This window comes from Lepisosteus platostomus, chromosome 5, assembly GCF_059453375.1.
Source record: "Lepisosteus platostomus isolate fLepPlt1 chromosome 5, fLepPlt1.hap1, whole genome shotgun sequence".
NCBI classification, from domain to species: Eukaryota; Metazoa; Chordata; class Actinopteri; order Semionotiformes; family Lepisosteidae; genus Lepisosteus; species Lepisosteus platostomus.
Genome location: NC_142615.1, coordinates 31,799,331 through 31,820,369, shown reverse-complemented (window position 1 = coordinate 31,820,369; position 21,039 = coordinate 31,799,331). Strand labels below are relative to the sequence as shown.

Sequence of the window (21,039 nt, the reverse complement as noted above, 5' to 3'; positions counted from 1 at the left end):
CCACTTCATACGCTATAAACTGACATGGGTTCGAGCTCAGGAATACTGCCGGTACAATCACACAGACCTGGTCACTGTGTTCACTGAGGAGCAGCAGGGGCAACTTCTCAGCCTCACAAACACTGGTGAAGCAGACGGAGCCTGGATTGGTCTGTATAACAGCACACAGAGTGACCCAGGGTCTGGGGGAGCTGCAGGGAGCCCCTACACTCAAACCCAGGGGCGCGTCAGTGTGCTGATGGACTCTGAGGGAGGATGGGAAGAGAGAGACTGTCAGGAGATCAACTACTTAATGTGTCTCAACAACACAGGACAGTCCATCACTCCAGTGTCTCACTGACGTCTCTCTGCTCTGAATCAGAGACACGCTTCACCACTGTCACTCGACACAGGTAAGAGGACAGTCCATCACACCAGTATCTCACTGACATTTTGACTCACTGATACATTTTCTTGTCTGCTCAGAGCGCAGAGACGTCACCCTGATTGAACTCAACCAGACCTGGACTGAAGCCCAGAGTCTCTGCAGACAGAAGCACACAGAGCTGGTCAGTGTGAGGAGCCAGAGTGAGAATGAGGAGGTTTGGAGGTCAGTGCGGGGTCACAGGGTGTGGATCGGCCTGTACAACGAGCCCTGGAAGTGTTCAGACCAGGGGGCGTCCAGCTTCAGGAACTGGGCAGGAGGGCAGCCTGGGTCAGCAGGTGGACAGAGATGTGCGCAGGTGGACCTGCAGGGCAGCCCGAGAGGCAGATGGACAGAGACAGACTGCAGTGAGATCAGACCCTTCTTCTGTCACTGGGGTGAGGACGGCTCCGTTTTCCACTTGGGTTCGTGTCCGGAAGGGGCGTCTGGTCTGGGGACCCTACAGAGACACAGATTCAGAATTTGTATTTCTCTCTTCCAGACAGCAGAGAGCTCGTCCTGGTGAGAGAGGAGAAGTCCTGGGCTGAGGCCCTGGATCACTGTCAGACTCACCACACTGGCCTGGCGTATATCCAGTCACACCAGGAGCAGAGCTACACTGCTGAAGAGGCCCAGTCTGCTGAGTCCACTCTGGTCTTGCTGGGCCTGAGGCAGAACCGAGTCTCGGGGTCCTGGTTCTGGGCGAACGAGGCTCCCCTGGTCTATCAGAATTGGGGCGCAGGGGAAGCCCCGGGCCGGCCTGCTTCCATCCCCTGTGGAGCCCTGGACAGAGACAGAGGGGGCTCTGGACTAACCGCAGCTGTGAGGAGCATCTGAGTTTCCTCTGCTCCAGAGGTACTGAGGTCGACTCCCTGTTCTGCACGTGTTTGACCAGCAGGTGGCGACAGCAGAGCCGTCTGCTCTCAGACCAGGCCTCTCGCTTGACCGCTGAGCGAGGAGAGATCTGCGCTCGATCTCACATTCCAGTGTAGAACCAGGAGACTGTCGGCCTTGTAAGTGACCCCACACCCCCCGACTGCAGGCCGGCCCCCCTCCTCTCCCCCTCTCACACCTGCATCAGGGGTGAACCAGTGGGCACGGCTGGTGAATACCAGTGTTGAGGGGCCGCTCTGGACTGCAAGTCAAATGTGGTGGCAAACGTTGATTCAATTTTCAAACTGGGGCAACAGCGCTCAATCTCTGTCTCCCTCTCTCTCGGGTGTCTCTCTGTCCTGCAACGCCTGTCGCCCCAGATCCGGTCAGGACAGGACAGTCAGGACAGGAGGCTCTACTGTACACAGAGGGTGGTGGGGGTGTGGAACAACTCCTTTGTTCGGGGCCTTGGGGCATTCTTGTTGTGAAAGGCGCTATATAAAAAAAACTGAATTGAAATTGAATCTTACAGGTTTGGGTTTTTGAGAGATCTTGTCAGAGATCTTGTCTGACGTGCCCGTTTCAAAAACGTAACGACACTCCTCACGTCCGAGCGCCGCCGCTCTGTGACGTAACGTATGCTTACACAACCATGACGGTTTCATCATGGACAGCACGAAAGCCCGAAAAGTGGTTGACGTTTTAATTTGGCAACGCCACGGTGGATCCCAGTTTTTTTTTTTATTTTGGAGGCCAAAGAGGACAAAAAAGGAAACGTCCGGAGGTGGATCGATGGTCATCTCTGCGGTTGTTCTGATGTTCTGGAAAAAACAAAACAAAAAAAACGGCTCGCTTGCCCGGTCGTGTAGTGTTTCCACACCCCACGCAAATCAACTTCTCTTCGCCCCCGGGGGCTCGTTGCCCGCCGCACCCCTCTCACGTGATAGGGGCTTCCCCCGGCTGTGACGTACTTACCCCACCCCCTTCGGCCAACGTCATACCGAAGGTCGCGCTTCGGGTCGCGGCGATGTTGACGGACTGTCTTGTAGCGTGAGAAGGGTTTAAATTTCGACTTAAGGAGTTGGCCATCATTATATTTCGCGAGGTATAATACGGGGGGGGAAAGAACATTTATATTTATCAACCTATTAGTAATACTGGGTGGATGTCATGTTCCCCAAAGTTCAGTGCCTCTCTCTAATAAAGTAGAAACGCGACATTAAACTCCGTTCGAAACGGGAGAAATCACCAGGACACGATCCAACTGACGTCCGGAAAAGAAAAAAAGAACTCCTATTCCCATTTGTAATGACCCCGTCGTGTTTTTCCCGGTGTACGCTTCTCTTTCGGAGACCGTTTCTCTCTGGTGTTGTTTTGCTGTTGGAATAAATGCCGAGGTGACCCTTCTGTGTGGAGTCTGCGTGTTCTCTCCAGCGGGTCGTTTTCTCCACCGCAGGGGCTGGTCAAACCGGGGTCTCCCAATCGTCACAGAAGTGTGTGTCGTTTTGGGTGGTGGGGGGGGTGCATCGGGGATACTGCGCCCCGAGGGAGTGGCCTCTCACCTTACTCCGGATGAAGGGAGAAGACCTGTACCTTCACGAGTCCTGGTTGTGAAAACTTCTTCTGGCAGTTCAAAACGTTCGAAGAGACTACAGCGCTACCCTGTTTTCCATGTCTATCGTGTATTATTATACAGTCATAAGTATCTGTACTGATCACAGAGTCCCCCTCTCACTGCCAGGACAGGAGCCCAGTGCAGCACGAATAATAATAATAATTAATAAGTCTGGACCCTCCCCTCAGAGCTCCTCCCAGGTCAGGGTGATCCCCTCCAGCCCCCCCAGTGTGCAGCCCCACCTGGATGATGCTCCAGTCCGCTCAGCACACAGCAGCTCTCAGTGGGTAGGAGAGCAGAGGGATGGAGCCAGTTCAGAGAGGGGGGGTGATAAGAAGGCCATGATGGGTCAAGACCAGGGGGGGAATCAGGCCAGGACACTGGGGTAACACCCCTACTCTTCTCCAGAGACACCCCGGGATTGTTAATGAGCACAGAGAATCAGGACCTCGGTTTGACGTCTCATCCGAAGGACAGCGCCTGTTTACAGTCCAGTGTCCCCCTTCACTATACTGGGGCATCAGGACCCACACAGACCGCAGGGTGAGAGCGCCCCCTGCTGGCCCCACTCACACCTCTCCCAGCAGCAACCCTGGGGGGGGGGGGAGGGAAAAAACCAAAAGCTAAACAGATTTTTTTTTAAAAAAATTTATTGATGCTTTACAAAAGTCCAGTCCAGTCCAGTCTGGTGTCCCTCAGCTCCCGTCCAATCCAGTTTGGTGTCCCTCAGCTCCAGTCCAGTCCAGTCTGGTGTCCCTCAGCTCCAGTCCAGTCCAGTCTGGGGCCCCTCAGCTCCAGTCCAGTCCAGTGGGGCCCCTCAGCTCCAGTCCAGTCTGGTGTCCCTCAGCTCCAGTCCAATCCAGTCTGGTGTCCCTCAGCTCCAGTCCAGTCCAGTCTGGGGACCCTCAGCTCCAGTGCAGTCCAGACTGGGGTCCCTCAACTTCGGTCCAGCACAGTCTCAGGTGCTTCAGGTTCGGTCCAGCACAGACTGGGGTCCCTCAGCTTCGGTCCAGTCCAGACTGGGGCACCTCAGCTCCAGTCCAGTCCAGTCTGGTGTCCCTCAGCTTCGGTCCAGTCCAGTCTGGGGTCCCTCAGCTTCAGTCCCGCACAGTCTGGGGTCCCTCAGCTTCGGTCCAGTCCAGTCTGGGGTCCCTCAGCTTCAGTCCCGCACAGTCTGGGGTCCCTCAGCTTCGGTCCAGCACAGTCTGGGGTCCCTCAGCTTCGGTCCAGCACAGACTGGGGTCCCTCAGCTTCAGTCCAGCACAGTCTGGTGTCCCTCAGCTTTTGTCCAGCACAGTCTGTTATCCCTCAGCTTCGGCCCAGCACAGACTGGAGTCCCTCAGCTTCGGTCCAGCACAGACTGGAGTCCCTCAGCTTCGGTCCAGCACAGACTGGGGTTCCTCAGCTTCAGTCCAGACTGGGGTCCCTCAGCTTCGGTCCAGCACAGTCTGGGGTCCCTCAGCTCCTATCCAGTCCAGTCTGGTGTCTCTCAGCTCCGGTCAAGTCCAGCCTATTGTCCTTAGGCTCCAGTCCCATCGTCTGGTGTCCCTCAGCTCCGGTCCAGTCCAGTGCAGTCCAGTCCAGTCCAATCCAGATCTTAGCAAGCACAGAACCAGGAAAGGAACCTGGAAAGAATATTGTTATTGCAGGTGTGAGGGACACAGACACAGACGTCACCATGACATCAAACAGCAAGAGGAGACTCTTCCTTGAATCACAGACATGACCGGGCGGCGCCCCCCTGTCTGCTCACCTGCACCTCCTCTTCCTCTTCTTGTCCTTCCCGGCAGCCTACTCCTCCTCTCCCTCGCTCTTCCTCTCCTGAGCTACGGTCTCCGCTGCCTCCATCGGCTCGTCCTGATTTTCTGTCTCCACTGACACGCAGCTCAGGGACTTCAAAAAGACGCAACAGCGCTTCTGAAGCAGAGACAGGAGAGTCACTTTAAGAGTCGGACTGGACACTCCAGGACATGAACACTGGACTGAGAGAGAGAGGGGTTCATACAGACACACTGACTAGACACTCCAGGACATGAACACTGCACTGAGAGAGAGAGGGGTTCATACAGACACCCTGACTGGACACTGACTGGACACTGGACAGGAGTAAAGAGAGGATCAGAGCATTACCCACCTTCTTTTTCTTCTGTCTCACAGGAGATGCTGATTGGACCTCCTCCAGCTGGAGTCCGAGGAGGGAGAGAGGGGGCAGGAGAGGGACAGCACAGGGAGAGAAAGAGAGAGACAGGTGAGTCAAGTGTCCCAAGAGCACAGAGACTCTGCTGAGATCACACTCGCAGTGAGTGAGCCTGGGTGTAGCCCACTAATACTGACCCACTGGACACCACAGGACAGAGAGGAGGAGGAGGAGAGAGACACACTGCCTGGACACCACAAGACAGAGAGGAGGAGGAGAGAGACACACTGAGGACAGAGAGGAGGAGGAGAGAGACACTGACAGACAGGGCTGAAAGAGAGAGAGACAGAGAGGCAGGGACAGGCAGACAGCAGGCCGAGAGAGAGACACTGAGATCGAGGGACAGACAGACTGACAGACAGGGCTGAAAGAGAGAGAGACAGAGAGGCAGGGACAGGCAGACAGCAGGCCGAGAGAGAGACACTGAGATCGAGGGACAGACAGACTGACAGACAGGGCTGAAAGAGAGAGAGACAGAGAGGCAGGGACAGGCAGGCCGAGAGAGAGACACTGAGATCGAGGGACAGACAGACTGACAGACAGGGCTGAAAGAGAGAGAGACAGAGAGGCAGGGACAGACAAGATGGCGAAACTCCACCACAGACCAGCGCTTCTGAAGCAGAGACAGGAGAGTCACGTTAAGAGTCGGACTGGACACTCCAGGACATGAACACTGGACTGAGAGAGTGAGGGGGGTTCATACAGACACACTGACTGGACACTCCAGTACATGAACACTGCACTGAGAGAGAGAGAAGGGTTCATACAGATACACGACTGGATACTCCAGTACATGAACAGTGCACTGAGAGAGAGAGGGGGGTTCATACAGACACACTGACTGGACACTCCAGTACATGAACACTGCACTGAGAGAGAGAGAGAGGGGTTCATACAGACACACTGACTGGACACTCCAGTACATGAACACTGCACTGAGAGAGAGGGGTACATACAGACACACTGACTGGACACTGGACAGGAGTAAAGAGAGGATCAGAGCATTACCCACCTTCTTTTTCTTCTGTCTCACAGGAGGTGCTGATTGGACCTCCTCCAGCTGGAGTCCGAGGAGGGAGAGAGGGGGCAGGAGAGGGACAGCACAGGGAGAGAAAGAGAGAGACAGGTGAGTAAAGTGTCCCAAGAGCACAGAGACTCTGCTGGGATCACACTCGCAGTGAGTGACCTGGGTGTAGCCCACTAATACTGACCCACTGGACACCACAGGATAGAGAGGAGGAGGAGGAGGAGAGAGACACACTGACTGGACACCACAGGACAGAGAGGAGGAGGAGAGAGACACTGACTGGACACCACACGACAGAGAGGAGGAAGAGAGAGACACACTGACTGGACACCACAGGACAGAGAGAGACAGAAAGGAAGTAGAGAGAGAGACAAAGATGAAGGCACAGAAAGACAGCAGGCAAAGAGAAAGATTGAGATTGAGGGACAAACAAACCGAGAGAGAGAGAGAGGAAAGAGAGAGAGAGAGACAGAGATCGAGGGACAGACAGACAGCAGGCCGAGAGAGAGACACTGAGATCGAGGGACAGACAGACTGACAGACAGGGCTGAAAGAGAGAGACAGAGAGGCAGGGACAGACAGACAGCAGGCCGAGAGAGAGACACTGAGATCAAAGGGACAGACAGACTGACAGACAGGGCTGAAAGAGAGACAGAGAGGCAGGGACAGGCAGACAGCAGGCCGAGAGAGAGACACTGAGATCAAAGGGACAGACAGACTGACAGACAGGGCTGAAAGAGAGAGAGACAGAGAGGCAGGGACAGGCAGACAGCAGGGTGAGAGAGAGACACTGAGATCGAGGGACAGACAGACTGACAGACAGGGCTGAAAGAGAGAGAGACAGAGAGGCAGGGACAGACAGACAGCAGGCCGAGAGAGACACTGACAGACAGGGCTGAAAGAGAGAGAGACACTGAGACCCAGGGACAGACAGGACAGGAGGCAGGGTGGGACCAGCACTGACCTCCTTCCTCTCTCCTGCCGGAGGAGCTGTCTCCACCTCCTCTTCCTCCTGCAAGTCAAGAGACAGGCTGAGAGAGAGACGGGCTGGTGGGGCATCGGCGAACAGAGCTGAAGGCAGAGAGCAGAGGAGACAGGCCCAGCTGGGACAACGCAGGACAGACAGAGAGACAGACAGGTAGACACACGGAGAGACACAGGGAGAGAGACCCAGCTGGGACAACGGAGGACAGACAGAGAGCAGGGAGACATGGAAAGACACAGGGAGAGAGACAGGGAGAGAGGGACAGACACAGAGAAAAAGAGAGACTCAGACAGAAGGACAGAAAGAGAGAAGTACAGACGGACAAAAAGACAGAGAAAAGGACAGATGGACTGATGAACAGAAAGAGAGAAAAGGACAGAAAGACAGATGGACAGAAGGACAGATGGACAGAGAAAAGAACAGAAAGTCAGAAGGACAGAAGGACAGAAGGACAGTGAAAAGGACAGATGGACAGAAGGACAGACGGACAGACAGACAGATGGACAGAAGGACAGACGGACAGACTCTGTCCCACTTGCCTCGTCAGACATCTCAGCCTCTCTCCTTGCCCTCCGCACCGGGGAGCCCCAGGCGGGGCTTGGCGGGGCCGGGCAGGCGATGCGGGGCAGGACGGGCGGGGGCAGGGGCAGGGGCACCGCCCCGGGCAGCAGGGGGGGCTCGAGGGGCATGGCGGGGAGGAAAGGGGGGCGGCGGGGCGGGGCGGTCAGGGGCCTGAGGGGGCCGGAGGGGGTCCCGGGGCCGGGGAGCGGAGGGGGCTCTCGGGCGAGGACGGGGGGGACACCGAGCGGAACGAGCCGGGGAGACAAGAAGACACCACAGGATTCTGTCCAGCGGGGAGAGGGGGAGACACAACGCAGGGGGGATGAGGAGCAGAGACTACGCCTGGACAGGTGAGTGTGTACAGTGTGTCCAGTGAGAGTGTGGACAGGTGAGTGTGTCCAGTGTGTCCAGTAAGAGTCTGGACAGGTGAGTGTGTCCAGTGTGTCCAGTGAGAGTGTGGACAGGTGAGTGTGTCCAGTGTGTCCAGTAAGAGTCTGGACAGGTGAGTGTGTCCAGTGTGTCCAGTGAGAGTCTGGACAGGTGAGTGTGTACAGTTTGTCCAGTGAGAGTCTGGACAGGTGAGTGTGGACAGTGTGTCCAGTGAGAGTGTGTCCAGTAAGAGTCTGGACAGGTGAGTGTGGACAGGTGAGTGTGTCCAGCGTGTCCAGTAAGAGTCTGGACAGGTGAGTGTGTACAGTGTGTCCAGTAATAGTCCGGACAGGCGACGGTGTCCAGTGTGTCCAGTAAGAGTGTGGACAGGTGTGTCCAACAGTAAGAAGCTGTCTTACCCTGTAACCCAGCTCAGGGGTGTTAGGGGGTGCTCTGTCTCCTCCCCAGATCTCACCTTCAGCTCTGGTGAAATGACGGACCACTAGGAGACGCTGGAAATGAGGACACAAGACAGAGGTCAGGTCCACAGAGCTCACTCAATCACTACAGCAAGCAGAGACCTCTCGGCCATCAGGACTGTGGGGGTCAGAGTGGGGAGCTGTAGGGTATCGGGAGTTTAGGGGTCAGTGTGGGGAGCTGTAGGGTATCGGGAGTTTAGGGGTCAGAGTGGGGAGCTGTAGGGTATCCGGAGTTTAGGGGTCAGTGTGGGGAGCTGTAGGGTATCAGGAGTTTAGGGGTCAGTGGGGGGAGCTGTAGGGTAGATGTGGGGCACCGGGCCCACCACAGGGTGGCCGTTCCAATCTCGCGGAAGGCGACCGGGTCAGACTTACGGAAAAGCACCGGGACTTGGGCTGGGATCTCTCCCGCTGCCAGTCCGGGTTCGGCCTGACCGGTGTGACCTGTGAAGACGCCAAACTGCTCATCTCCGAGACAGCTCTGACCAAATAGCCCAGCCCAGTCGTGTCGAGACTAGGGGCCTTGGGCAGTCTCTACAGTGTGTCCAGTGAGAGTGTGGACAGGTGAGTCTCTACAGTGTGTCCAGTGAGAGTCTGGACAGGTGAGTGTGTACAGTGTGTCCAGTGAGAGTGTGGACAGGTGAGTGTGTACAGTGTGTCCAGTGAGAGTCTGGACAGGTGAGTCTCTACAGTGTGTCCAGTAAGAGTCTGGGACGTCCAGAGGCAATCTGTGCTCTCAGAAGGCCATAATGGACCCGCGACCCTGTCTCTTGAGCCGAGGCGTGTCCTCAGTCAAGATCACCACTGGAAGTGTCTCTGATCGTCTGGAGGTGTTACCGTGAGACCTGGTCTGTCAAGCGCTTTGCGCTGCTATGTGTGTGAAAGGTGCTCTATCGGTGAAGTTTATTATTATTATTATTATTATAATACAGCGTGCGCTGCTGGGGGCGGAGATGCCAGTTGAAGGAGGGCTGGACGCTGGACACTGGACGCTGGACGGCGGGGTGGACTTACGACGCCTCGCCGGGCCCGGGTCATGCTGCGACCGCGCACGGCCATGCGGCATCTCTGTCGTTCCGTCGTCCTGCCGAGACAAGCAGAGTCACAGAGGGGAGGGGAGGGGGCGGAGCCACACAGCTAGCCGGCTTGTTCCCCACCCCCGCCCCCCTCTGTGTACAGAAGAGCCTCCTGTCCTGACTGGAGGACCTCACCCAGCTGTGTCCTGAGAGAAGCCAGGGTATCAGCTTTGTTCCACACCTCTGCCACTCTCTGTGTACAGTAGAGCCTCCTGTCCTGACTGGAGGAGCTCACTCAGCTGTGGCTGGAGAGAAGCCAGGGTATCGGCTTCAACCACAGGGCTGGGCGGCTTGTTCCCCACCCCCACCACCCTCTGTGTACAGTAGAGCCTCCTGTCCTGACTGGAGGAGCTCACCCAGCTGTGTCTGGAGAGGAGCCAGGGTATCAGCTTCAACCACAGGGCTGGGCAGCTTGTTCCACACCCCCGCCACTCTCTATGTAGAGGTGCACCTCCTCGTTTTACAGCACGATCACACCCATAAGAGTTGAGTAACGGTAAAAAAACAACTTATTTCTCCACTTATTTTGTTATTTCTCGCCAGCGGCACTTTTGACTGACTTACCGATTTCACGGGGATACTGAAGAGCGATTCTGAAGCTGAAACTAACGATTGAAGTCGAAGTAACTTTATTGGAAAAAACACGTGTTTAGAAAGGACTATATAGCGCTTTCCTCCTCTTCTCTCTTCACTCCTCTGCGCTCTGTGACGTCAGTCGGCTCATTGTGACGCCTCCGTGACGTCGCCCCCGACGCGCTCACGGCTCGGCCGCGAAACAAAAATGGCCGACATTTTTCACGGTTGTTGTTTTTTTTTTGGGTGGACATTTTATTTTTCCAACTCTCAGCGGCCAGCCGGGTGTCCCTGTACGACCCCGGTAGTCGCCACCTCGGACAGGCAGAGGAAACGGGTCCAGGTGTTTCCGGCCCAAGGGTTACAAATGCTGCACTTGAATTTAAAGACAAAATCACGTCGAGGGCGCATTCAGCACCCCCACGTCCAACACGGGTTTCCGTGGGGTTTGGTTCAGTGAAATTAGCATCCCCCCCCGAACCCCAAATCAAAGAAAGACCAACATCCACCCCCCTCTAGCGCCTAAGGGTGTAAATTTCGGGCCACGCCATGTCCAAAAAACACGGGTCCCCCCCCCCGTCCTGCGGGGAAAAGAAACGCCATTTTCTTTTCCGAGCGCTGCGTGGGACCTCACGACCCCCCCCCCCCCCAAAAAAAAAAAACGGGCTTCTCAGACGAGGAAAACCAGGCACGTCGACCTCTCTACAACACCACCCGGCTGTTTCTGTTTCAAACCGTGGGAAAAAATAAATAAAATTTCGCCTCTCACCGACCGCCGCGCAAAAAAACACAACTTCACGCTACAGAAACGGCCTGTGTGAGGGGGGGCACGGGAAAAAAATTAAACCTGCGTGTTTTCGGCAGAGTAAGCTCAGCGGGGAAACTCCCTGAATCTCGGGGTTGCTTCTTGAACCCCGAAAACGACCTTTTTCTCTCTCTCGTTTTCTTGGTGTCTGGGACGTTCACGAACTCCGCCGCGTCGGTGCGATTCCCAGCGGGACTTGAACATAACCCCCCCCCCCCCCGTGGAGCCACAGCGCCCCCGTGTGGCCGAGAGGACCACCACCTGCAGGGCTGAGCTTTTACTGCCGTGTCCCGCTTTCACTCTGACAATGAAGGAGGGAATCAAGGAGGAGAATTAATATTGTGATCCACCAGTCCATCACAGGACACACACACACCCTAGACAGGACACCAGTCCATCACAGGACACACACACCCTGGACAGGACACCAGTCCTTCACAGGATACCAGTCCATCACAGCCAGTGTCTCATGGGTGTCCAGGCTGGGTACCATCTGTCCATCACAGGACACACAGACACTCACACTCACACACCCTGGACAGGACACCAGTCCATCACAGGACACACACACATATTATATTTCGCGAGGTATAATACGGGGGGAAAAAAAAACATTTATATTTATCAACCTACTAGTAATACTGGGTGGATGTCACGTTCCCCAAAGTTCAGTGCCTCTCTCTAATAAAGTAGAAACGCGACATTAAACTCCATTCGAAACGGGAGAAATCACCAGGACACGATACACCTTGCTCCGGACGATGGGAGAAGACCTGTACCTTCACGAGTCCGGGTTGTGAAAACTTCTTCTGGCAGTTCAAAACGTTTCGAAGGGACTACAGCGCTACCCTGTGTTCCATTTCTATCATGTATGATTATACAGTCATAAGTATCTGTACTGATCACAGAGTCCCCCTCTCACTGCCAGGACAGGAGCCCAGTGCAGCACGAATAATAATAATAATTAATAAGTCTGGACTCTCCACTCAGAGCTCTTCCCAGGTCAGGGGGATCCCCTCCAGCCCCCCCAGTGTGCAGCCCCCACCTGGATGATGCTCCAGTCCTCTCAGCACACAGCAGCTCTCAGTGGGGAGGAGAGCAGACGGATGGAGCCAGTTCAGAGAGGGGGGGTGATAAGGAGGCCATGATGGGTCAAGACCAGGGGGGGAATCAGGCCAGGACACTGGGGTAACACCCCTTCTCTTCTCCAGAGACACCCCGGGATTGTAAATGAGCACAGAAGGTCAGGACCTCGGTTTGACGTCTCATCCGAAGGACAGCCCTGTTTACAGTCCAGTGTCCCCGTCACTATACTGGGGCATCAGGACCCACACAGACCGCAGGGTGAGAGCGCCCCCTGCTGGCCCTACTAACACCTCTCCCAGCAGCAACCTCAGTTTTTCCCAGGAGTCTCCCCTCCAGGTACTGACCAGGCTCCCACCTGCTGGGCTCCAGTGGGGGGGGGGCTGCCAGCTGGGAGCTGCAGGGTGAGATGGCTGCTGGGCAAACGAGGGCTAAAGATCTTCCAAGAACACCCTGGACTTCGTGGTCGACTTCCTTCTCTTCAGACGGAGGTGGCTTGAAATCTGTCTCGTTTCAAGGAGTATTGGACACGATGCTCCCCCTGCTATATCCCCGCCAACTGGTGGCACGCCGACGACGAGGGCTCTCGGCCTCAATCCGTCAACCACAAACTCTCCGGGATGAAAGAGAAGGACAGACTCTGTTCGTTCGTTTCGGTGGGGGGAGGGAAAAAAACAAAAGCTAAACAGATTTTTTTAAATTTTTTTTATTGATGCTTAACAAAAGAACAAAAATTACAATACAGATTAATGTCAAGGGTTTATTTAGTGACCCCCCCCCCCATCTTATGATCATCACAGGACCTTAAATAATACTTAATAATACAAGGTCATGCAGACGATCTGAGGACTCAGGTGGAGATAATGTGAAAGTTTTCCACAGTCCAGTCTGGGGTCCCTTAGCTTCAGTCCAGACTGGGGTCTGGGGTCCCTCAGCTTAAGTCCAGACTGGGGTCCCTCAGCTTCAGTCCAGACTGGGGTATGGGGTCCCTCAGCTTCAGTCCAGTCCAGTCTGGGACCCCTCAGCTTCTGTCCAGTACAGAATGGGTCCCCTCAGCTTCAGTCCAGTCTGGGGCCCCTCAGCTTCAGTCCAGTATGGGGCCCCTCAGCTTCAGTCAAGTCCAGTCTGGTGTCCCACAGCTCCAGTCCAGTCCAGTCTGGGGCCCCTCAGCTCCAGTCCAGTCCAGTCTGGGGCCCCACAGCTTCGGCCCAGCACAGTCTGGGGTCCCTCAGCTTCGGTCCAGCACAGACTGGGGTCCCTCAGCTTCAGTCCAGCACAGTCTGGGGTCCCTCAGCTTCAGTCCAGACTGGTGTCCCTCAGCTCCAGTCCAGTCCAGTCTGGTGTCCCTCAGCTCCGGTCCAGTGCAGTCTGGGGTCTCTCAGCTTCGGTCCAGCACAGTCTGGTGTCTCTCAGCTCCGGTCCAGTCCAGCCTGGTGTCCCTAGGCTCCAGTCCAATCGTCTGGTGTCCCTCAGCTCTGGTCCAGTCCAGTCCAGTCCAGTCCAGTCCAGATCTTAGCAGGCACAGAACCAGGAAAGGAACCTGGAAAGAATATTGTTATTGCAGGTGTGAGGGACACAGACACAGACGTCACCATGACATCAAACAGCAAGAGGAGACTCTTCCTTGAATCACAGACACGACCGGGCGGCGCCCCCCTGTCTGCTCACCTGCACCTCCTCTTCTTCTTCTTGTCCTTCCCGGCAGACTGCTCCTCCTCTCCCTCGCTCTTCCTCTCCTGACCTACAGTCTCCACCACCTCCATCGGCTCGTCCTGATCATCTGTCTCCACCGACACGCAGCTCAGGGAGTTTAAAAAGACGCACCAGCGCTTCTGAAGCAGAGACAGGAGAGTCACGTTAAGAGTCGGACTGGACACTCCAGGACATGAACACTGCACTGAGAGAGAGAGAGGGGTTCATACAGACACACTGACTGGACACTCCAGTACATGAACACTGCACTGAGAGAGAGAGGGGTTCATACAGACACACTGACTGGACACTCCAGTACATGAACACTGCACTGAGAGAGAGAGAGAGAGGGGTTCACACAGACACACTTACTGGACACTCCAGTACATGAACACTGCACTGAGAGAGAGCGGTTCATACAGACACACTGACTGGACACTCCAGTACATGAACACTGCACTGAGAGAGAGGGGTTCATACAGATACACTGACTGGACACTGACTGGACACTGGACAAGAGTAAAGAGAGGATCAGAGCATTACCCACCTTCTTTTTCTTCTGTCTCACAGGAGGTGCTGATTGGACCTCCTCCAGCTGGAGTCCGAGGAGGGAGAGAGGGGGCAGGAGAGGGACAGCACAGGGAGAGGAAGAGGGAGACAGGTGAGTCAAGTGTCCCAAGAGCACAGAGACTCTGCTGAGATCACACTCGCGGTGAGTGAGCCTGGGTGTAGCCCACTAATACTGACCCACTGGACACCACATGACAGAGAGGAGGAGGAGTAGAGAGACACACTGCCTGGACACCACAGGACAGAGAGGAGGAGGAGAGAAACACACTTCCTGGACACCACAGGACAGAGAGGAGGAGGAGAGAGACATACTGACTGGACACCACAGGACAGAGAGGAGGAGGAGAGAGACACACTGACTGGACACCACAGGACAGAGAGGAGGAGGAGAGAGACACACTGAGGACTGAGAGGAGGAGGAGAGAGACACTGACAGACAGGGCTGAAAGAGAGAGAGACACTGAGACCCAGGAACAGACAAGACGGCGAAACTCCACCACAGACAGGACAGGAGGCAGGGTGGGACCAGCACTGACCTCCTTCCTCTCTTCTGCCGGAGGAGCTGTCTCCACCTCCTCTTCCTCCTGCAAGTCAAGAGACAGGCTGAGAGAGAGATAGGCTGGTGGGACATCGGCGAACAGAGCTGAAGGCAGAGAGCCGGGGAGACAGGCCCAGCTGGGACAACGCAGGACAGACAGAGTGACAGACAGAAAGAAAGGAGAGAGAGAGACAAAGATGAAGGCACAGAAAGACAGCGGGCAAAGAGAAAGATTGAGATTGAGGGACAAACAAACCGAGAGAGAGAGAGGAAGGAGAGAGAGAGAGACAGAGATCGAGGGACAGACAGACTGACAGACGGGGCTGAAAGAGAGAGACAGAGAGGCAGGGACAGACAGACAGCAGGGTGAGAGAGAGACAGAGATCGAGGGACAATAATTTGGTTTCGAAATTTATTCTGAAAATATACAATCATTCACTCCTGAAAAATATCGAGTTCAAATTATACATTATGTACAATATTGTAATCAACATATGGCTAATCATCAAAAAAAAAAACTGTACTGGGGGACACAGCTGGCTGTGCTGTTCTGGACAGAACACACTGAGGTCCAGTTTCCACCTCCTGCAGGATCAAACAGCACCTCCACTGGCTCTCCAGTGAACAGAGGGACAGACAGAGAGGCTTCAGGCTGCAGGGTGACAGTGTCTCTGTGAGCTAAAAGACAATCAGGACAGAGGATGATATAAGAACACACTCTGTCAAGAATATAGAGCCCTCTAGTGACCCTACTGTAGACCTGCTTACCACCCACAGTAACGATCACAGTGCTGATACTGCTTCCCTTAAGGTCCCTCACTGTGTAGTTGCCCTGATCAGCTGGAGTGAGGGAGCGGAGTGTCAGAGAGCTGTTCTGCACTGACACTCACTGTTCGTACCTGGGGCCAGGGAGCCCTGCGCTGCTCAGTAAGACTATACGAGACTGCACAGATCCTGCAGGATCAAACAGCACCTCCACTGGACCAGCAGTGTGGAGGGAGAGAGACAGAGAGGCATCAGGCTGCAGGCTATGGACTTCTGAGTGAGCTGAAAAGGGACAGGTAGAAACATGTTGAATATTTAGTTTTACAACAATACCTTGAGTTTGGACTGCGATCAGCTTCATTTTGTATTTCAGCTGTGAAAATGCAATTTCAAAAATGCACGCCCCAGTCATGTTAGGTTCAAGTTACAGTTGCATCACAACTCAATACATTTGCAATTCACTTCAAATTTTGTTTTTGTTTGATCCAGTCTGTCCTCACCTAAAGGAGATACTTACTTTTAACACCTTTTATTTCTTCTGGGAGGTTAACTGGCTTCTGAGATAATTGTTCCTGGTGTTTGTGTTGTGTATGCCTTGCAATGGAGGGGTGAGAAATAATGGACTTATTACATTATAATGAATAATAATTGCTTACACTTATATAATGCTTTTCTAGACACTCCACTCAAAGCGCTTTGCAGGACATGGGGACTCCCCTCCACCACCACCAATGTGCAGCATCCACCTGGATGATGCGACAGCAGCCATAGTGCGCCAGAACGCTCCCCACACACCAGCTATCAGTGGGGAGGAGGGCAGAGTAATGAAGCCAGTTCATAAATGGGGGTTATTAGGAGGCCATGATTGGTAAGGGTCAATGGGAAATTTGGCCAGGACACTGGGGTAAAACTCCTACTCTTTTCGAGAAACACCCTGGGATTTTTAATGACCACAGAGAGTCAGGACCTCGGTTTTACGTCTCATCCGAAGGACGGCGCCAGTTTACAGTCCAGTGTCCCCATCACTAGACTGGGGCATTAGGACCCACACAGACCGCAGGGTGAGCACCCCCTGCTGGCCCTACTAACACCTCTTCCAGCAGCCACCTTAGTTCTTATTGTCAAGAAGGAAAGAATATTAGGAACATGAAAAGGCTGAATGTCTTAAATGCATTTTTTATACTGAAACAGAGAGGCACACACACGTCATTTCAAACGCACACCTGCACAGAGACGTCCTCAAGGGCCTTGTTCACAATTATGGGCTCCAACAGGAACAAAAAACGCCAGCCTGACAACTCGAGCATTCAAACCAAGAACCCAACACGTACTCACGTTGGCAGCCTGTGCAGAAAAGCATAAAGAACCACAAGCCTTCTCTATTGGGAGGAAAAACACACACTCCCTCTCTCACACTCCTGATTTCCTTAAATAGCTCATTCTTCATCTCTGGCTCCTACATGCAGTATAGCAGCGCTCAGTCTGCTTTGAATAAGCCATAAATCCCAGATTTGTTTTATCTGTTCCTCTTGTCTAGGCCTAGAGCTGCTTTTCATAAAAGAGCTGTTTGCATAAATAGCTAGGGTTACAGCTGAAGACACCAGCTTCATCCCCTAGTGTGTTATATGTCGGGAGCAAGAGAAGAGGGCCAGGCCGTGCCTTTTCATAGGTTCTCGGAGGCAGATTTAGCCCCTCATGCATTGTAGAGATAGACAGGCCCGTGCGCACACAGTTAGAGCTGCACCCTCACACAGAGTCAGACCCGTACAGACACGTCCTCTTGTTCAAACAAATACACAAATACACAAACCTGACACACACACACACACACACACACACGACGTCAGCAGTCACTCTCGCACCCTGGACCCCAGCTCAGTCCTCACCTCCAGCTCCTGCGAACCGCTTCGAACAAACTGTATTAAGAAAATTAGGTTGCGTTCCGGTAGCAGGCCATCCTGGGCACCAGTGTGAGTTACACACTCATTTGTAAAAGCCCTTCCGCATCGTCGGGCATGCTTCACAGTGCTGGACCTGGGGTGTGGGTGCTGTCTGTGTGGAGTTTGCATGTTCTCTCCCTGGTCTGTGGGGGTTTCCTCCAGGTGCTCCAGTTTCCACCCACAGTCCAGGGACAGGCTGCCACTTTCACTGGGCAGTGCACTGTCGCCGTGGCAGCATGGTGGGTCGGATCTGATTTCAGTCTTTATTTCCTTTTTTAGAGATCCTGTAACCAGGACCTGTTCACTGCCACAACGGACAGGGAAGCACGTCATCACTGGACATCCTCTTACCTCCTGTGGCAAAGGGCAGCTGATGAAGCTTTGTGCTCGCCGGATCATGGCAATCGCCACTCCACCCTGATCCTGGCTCAGCACAGGGCACCTGGGTTCACTCCCTTCAGACTAAAGAGACTCAGTTCCTCCGGCCTGTCAGTGTGAGACACTCCCTTCAGACTAAAGAGACTCAGTTTCTTCAATTTGTCAGTGTGAGACACTCCCTTCAGACTAAAGAGTCTCAGTTTCTTCAATCTGTCAGTGTGGGACGCCTACACCAGCTTCGAACGCCTGTACACAATACCGCGGACCGCCTGCCAGACCAAATTCTGGGCTTACAGCAAACCACCCATTACATACACCGGTGTCTTCCCCGGGCCAGAGGAATTCAGGAACTCACGTTTACTCCGTCATCTCAGGCAATTCTCGCAGGGAGCAGAGATTTCCCAATCGATCAGAGAGAGTCGGGACTTTTTTTTTAAAAAAAGAGGAGTCCTTACCTCTTAGTAATGTGAGCGCTGACCGTCTCTCCTGCGGATGGGAAGTTCTGCGCCTTCTGGAGCATCCGCCGACTACGCCAAATTTGTTGTAACAGAAGGAATAAGGTTCTGGATCCCGAGATGAAGTAAAACAGATGAGTGTATTGCATGCAAGGAACAATAAAGCCGAAGTCTTGTTTCAAGCAAGAAACAACAAAACCGAAGTATTGTTCGATGTGCCGGTACAAACTTTTAGGTTATATAGTCCTTCCTTGCTGCTTCAGACGTCATTCTGTGTTATGGTAAGGGGGGTCATGGTATTTGGCCAGTTAAGAGACCCTGGCCAAATGGTCAGTTTAAGATTATGCCCCCTCACATCTGGAATCCTTATCAGTTAACCCCCTTTCCTGCCATAAACCCCTGTTGCTTAGAAGTCTAATTTTCAGGCAGAACTGACTTAAGTTAACCCTTTTTACATCTTGTCTCTTACTTCAGCCCTCTTCCATTTGCTAGTTCAAAGTTGTACAACCCATTTGTATCTGCTAAGCGGCGCAGTCGTCGTGCACAAAGAACGCTTTGATAAGCGTCAAAGGCAAGTCATTCCGAGTTAGTCGTTTGTGTTTTCCGTTCAGACGCGACATGCTGAAATGATCTCTCGGCTCCTCGGTTGTCATTTCTGCTCCGTAAAGGAATCACAGCACGCGTCAGCTTCCAGCACGGTGGGTCGGGACACGAGGCCGGGGGTCAGTGAGTGTGATGTCTTCCTCGTTAGTATAGTGGCAAGTATCCCCGCCTGTCACGCGGGAGACCGGGGTTCGATTCCCCGACGGGGAGTAGTTTTTCTTTCACCTCCTTAGAGAAATGACTGCCTTTCACTTCTCTGTTTTCTTTCACAGCGTCGTGCATCTTTTCATTGCTCTCGCTTTCAGAGCCTCCGCACGGCACACGACTCGACATCAGGAAGCACATTGAAGTGAAAGCAGGAAGCGCTGCGACATGCACTGTGCAGATCCCGCCACACTAAGAAGTGAGTGGGTCTGTTCGATGCACAAAGAACGCTTTGAGAAGCGTCAAAGGCAAGTCATTCCGAGTTGGTCGTTTGTGTTTTCCGTTCAGACGCGAAATGCTGAAATGATCTCTCGGCTCCTCGGTTGTCATTTCTGCTCCGTAAAGGAATCACAGCACGCGTCGGCTTCCAGCACGCTGGGTCGGGACACGATGCCGGGGGTCGGAGAGAGCGATGTCTTCCTCGTTAGTATAGGACCTGTCACCTGTCCCCACCTGTCACGCGGGAGACCGGGGTACATCAGGACACGCATTGAAGTGAAAGCAGGATGCGCTGCGACATGCACTGTGCAGATCCCGCCACACTAAGAGGTGAGTGGGTCTGTTCGATCACAGCGCTAGGCGAATCCCCAATCCCCTTTTGTGCCTGGCGACAAAATAAGTTTGTTTCCGCCCGGTTTCAAACCGGGGACCTTTCGCGTGTGAGGCGAACGTGATAACCACTACACTACGGAAACGGTGGTAAGACATGCCCAGCAGCCCAGTGCTGAGCTTCGCCAATGCGATTCAGCTGCTTCCAGTACCTTTATTGGAGTGCGCTGATGGACCGTGCTCTCTCTCCAGAGACCAGCACGCCTGTCATGCACGGAGCAGAAAAGGCGGTGCCACATTCTACAGCCCTCTCCACGCAATCGACGAAATCGGGCTACTGAAGTGGAGAAAATCGCCTCTCCAGAAAGTGCAAATATCATCTTGGAGAGTATAAATCCTATTGCTGAAGGTCAGTCCTGTCTACCAGAGTAACCCTCCCACCTCCTGCAGCGATGATCAGCTCGTCTCACACGCGAGAAGTTTCGGCTGGAAACAAGCTCTCTTCTCGCACGTTTTGCACGTTCGAGTAGTTTTAATGCGGCTCCTTCGTACACGGTGCTGATCTTTTGGAAAGCAGGAGGCAAAACTGACACGTTCCCATACAGGGAGTCGAACCCGGGCCGCCTGGGTGAAAACCAGGAACCCTAATCACTAGACCATATGGGAACAAACAGCCACGCTGTTCCTGGCATCATGCAAGCAAACTACATAAATATGAGAAAACACGCAAGAGAGTTGTCACTCAGAGTGTCGAAGGGTCGATGTATACTGGGGCTCAGTTGAAATGCAACGTCAGGACTTTTCCGAATTATGTCACACGAAGAGAAGCACAGCCTTTTCCGCCCTGCCACGTGTGTATTGGTAACTCGCCGTGATCGTATAGTGGTCAGTATTTTACGTTATGGCCGCAACAACCCCGGTTCGAATCCTTGTCACGGCAGAATAGGGGCGTCTGCTTTTACTACTTGCACGAATGAAGGCAAAAAAAAGCCAATCGATGTGAACGAACGGTGCTTTACAGAGGAGTACTGCCTGACTGGATCGTTGATGAACGACAGAGGCCACTCCGACCTCTTCTCGGTTTTCTTCAATGACTTACTAAGGATCTTCACATTCGCCCATGCAGGGGAAGCCAGTTACACCAAAGCAAATGCAGGAAAGTGGATTTCAAGCAGAGACCAGGAGGGACTTGTTTACACCGAAAGTGGTCGGAGAATGGAACAATGCGCCCAGCCCTGTTGCTGGAGCCGATTCTTGATGAGATCTTGGGCTCACTAAGAGGCCCCCGCTGGATGCTAATCT

At 53.8% G+C, this 21,039-nt stretch overlaps 2 protein-coding genes and 2 non-coding genes across 4 annotated transcripts in view; 2 read left to right on the top strand and 2 right to left on the bottom strand.

Annotated features, from left to right (window-relative positions):
* The window catches only part of LOC148665564 (antigen WC1.1-like), a 589,159-nt gene that overhangs the window by 471,239 nt on the left and 96,881 nt on the right, over positions 1–21,039 (bottom strand). The gene's annotated exons all lie outside the window — the stretch shown is intronic.
* On the top strand, positions 25–1,240 carry LOC148665570 (putative C-type lectin domain family 20 member A). The gene is made up of 3 exons (XM_088632893.1): positions 25–28; positions 466–801; positions 906–1,240. The coding sequence occupies exons 1-3, from the start codon at positions 25–27 to the stop codon at positions 1,238–1,240; spliced, it is 675 nt and encodes a 224-aa protein (XP_088489019.1).
* Positions 19,123–19,194, top strand: trnad-guc (transfer RNA aspartic acid (anticodon GUC)). Its single transcript has one exon. It is a non-coding gene; the product is annotated as a tRNA-Asp (tRNA).
* trnav-cac (transfer RNA valine (anticodon CAC)) lies at positions 19,811–19,883 on the bottom strand. Its single transcript has one exon. It is a non-coding gene; the product is annotated as a tRNA-Val (tRNA).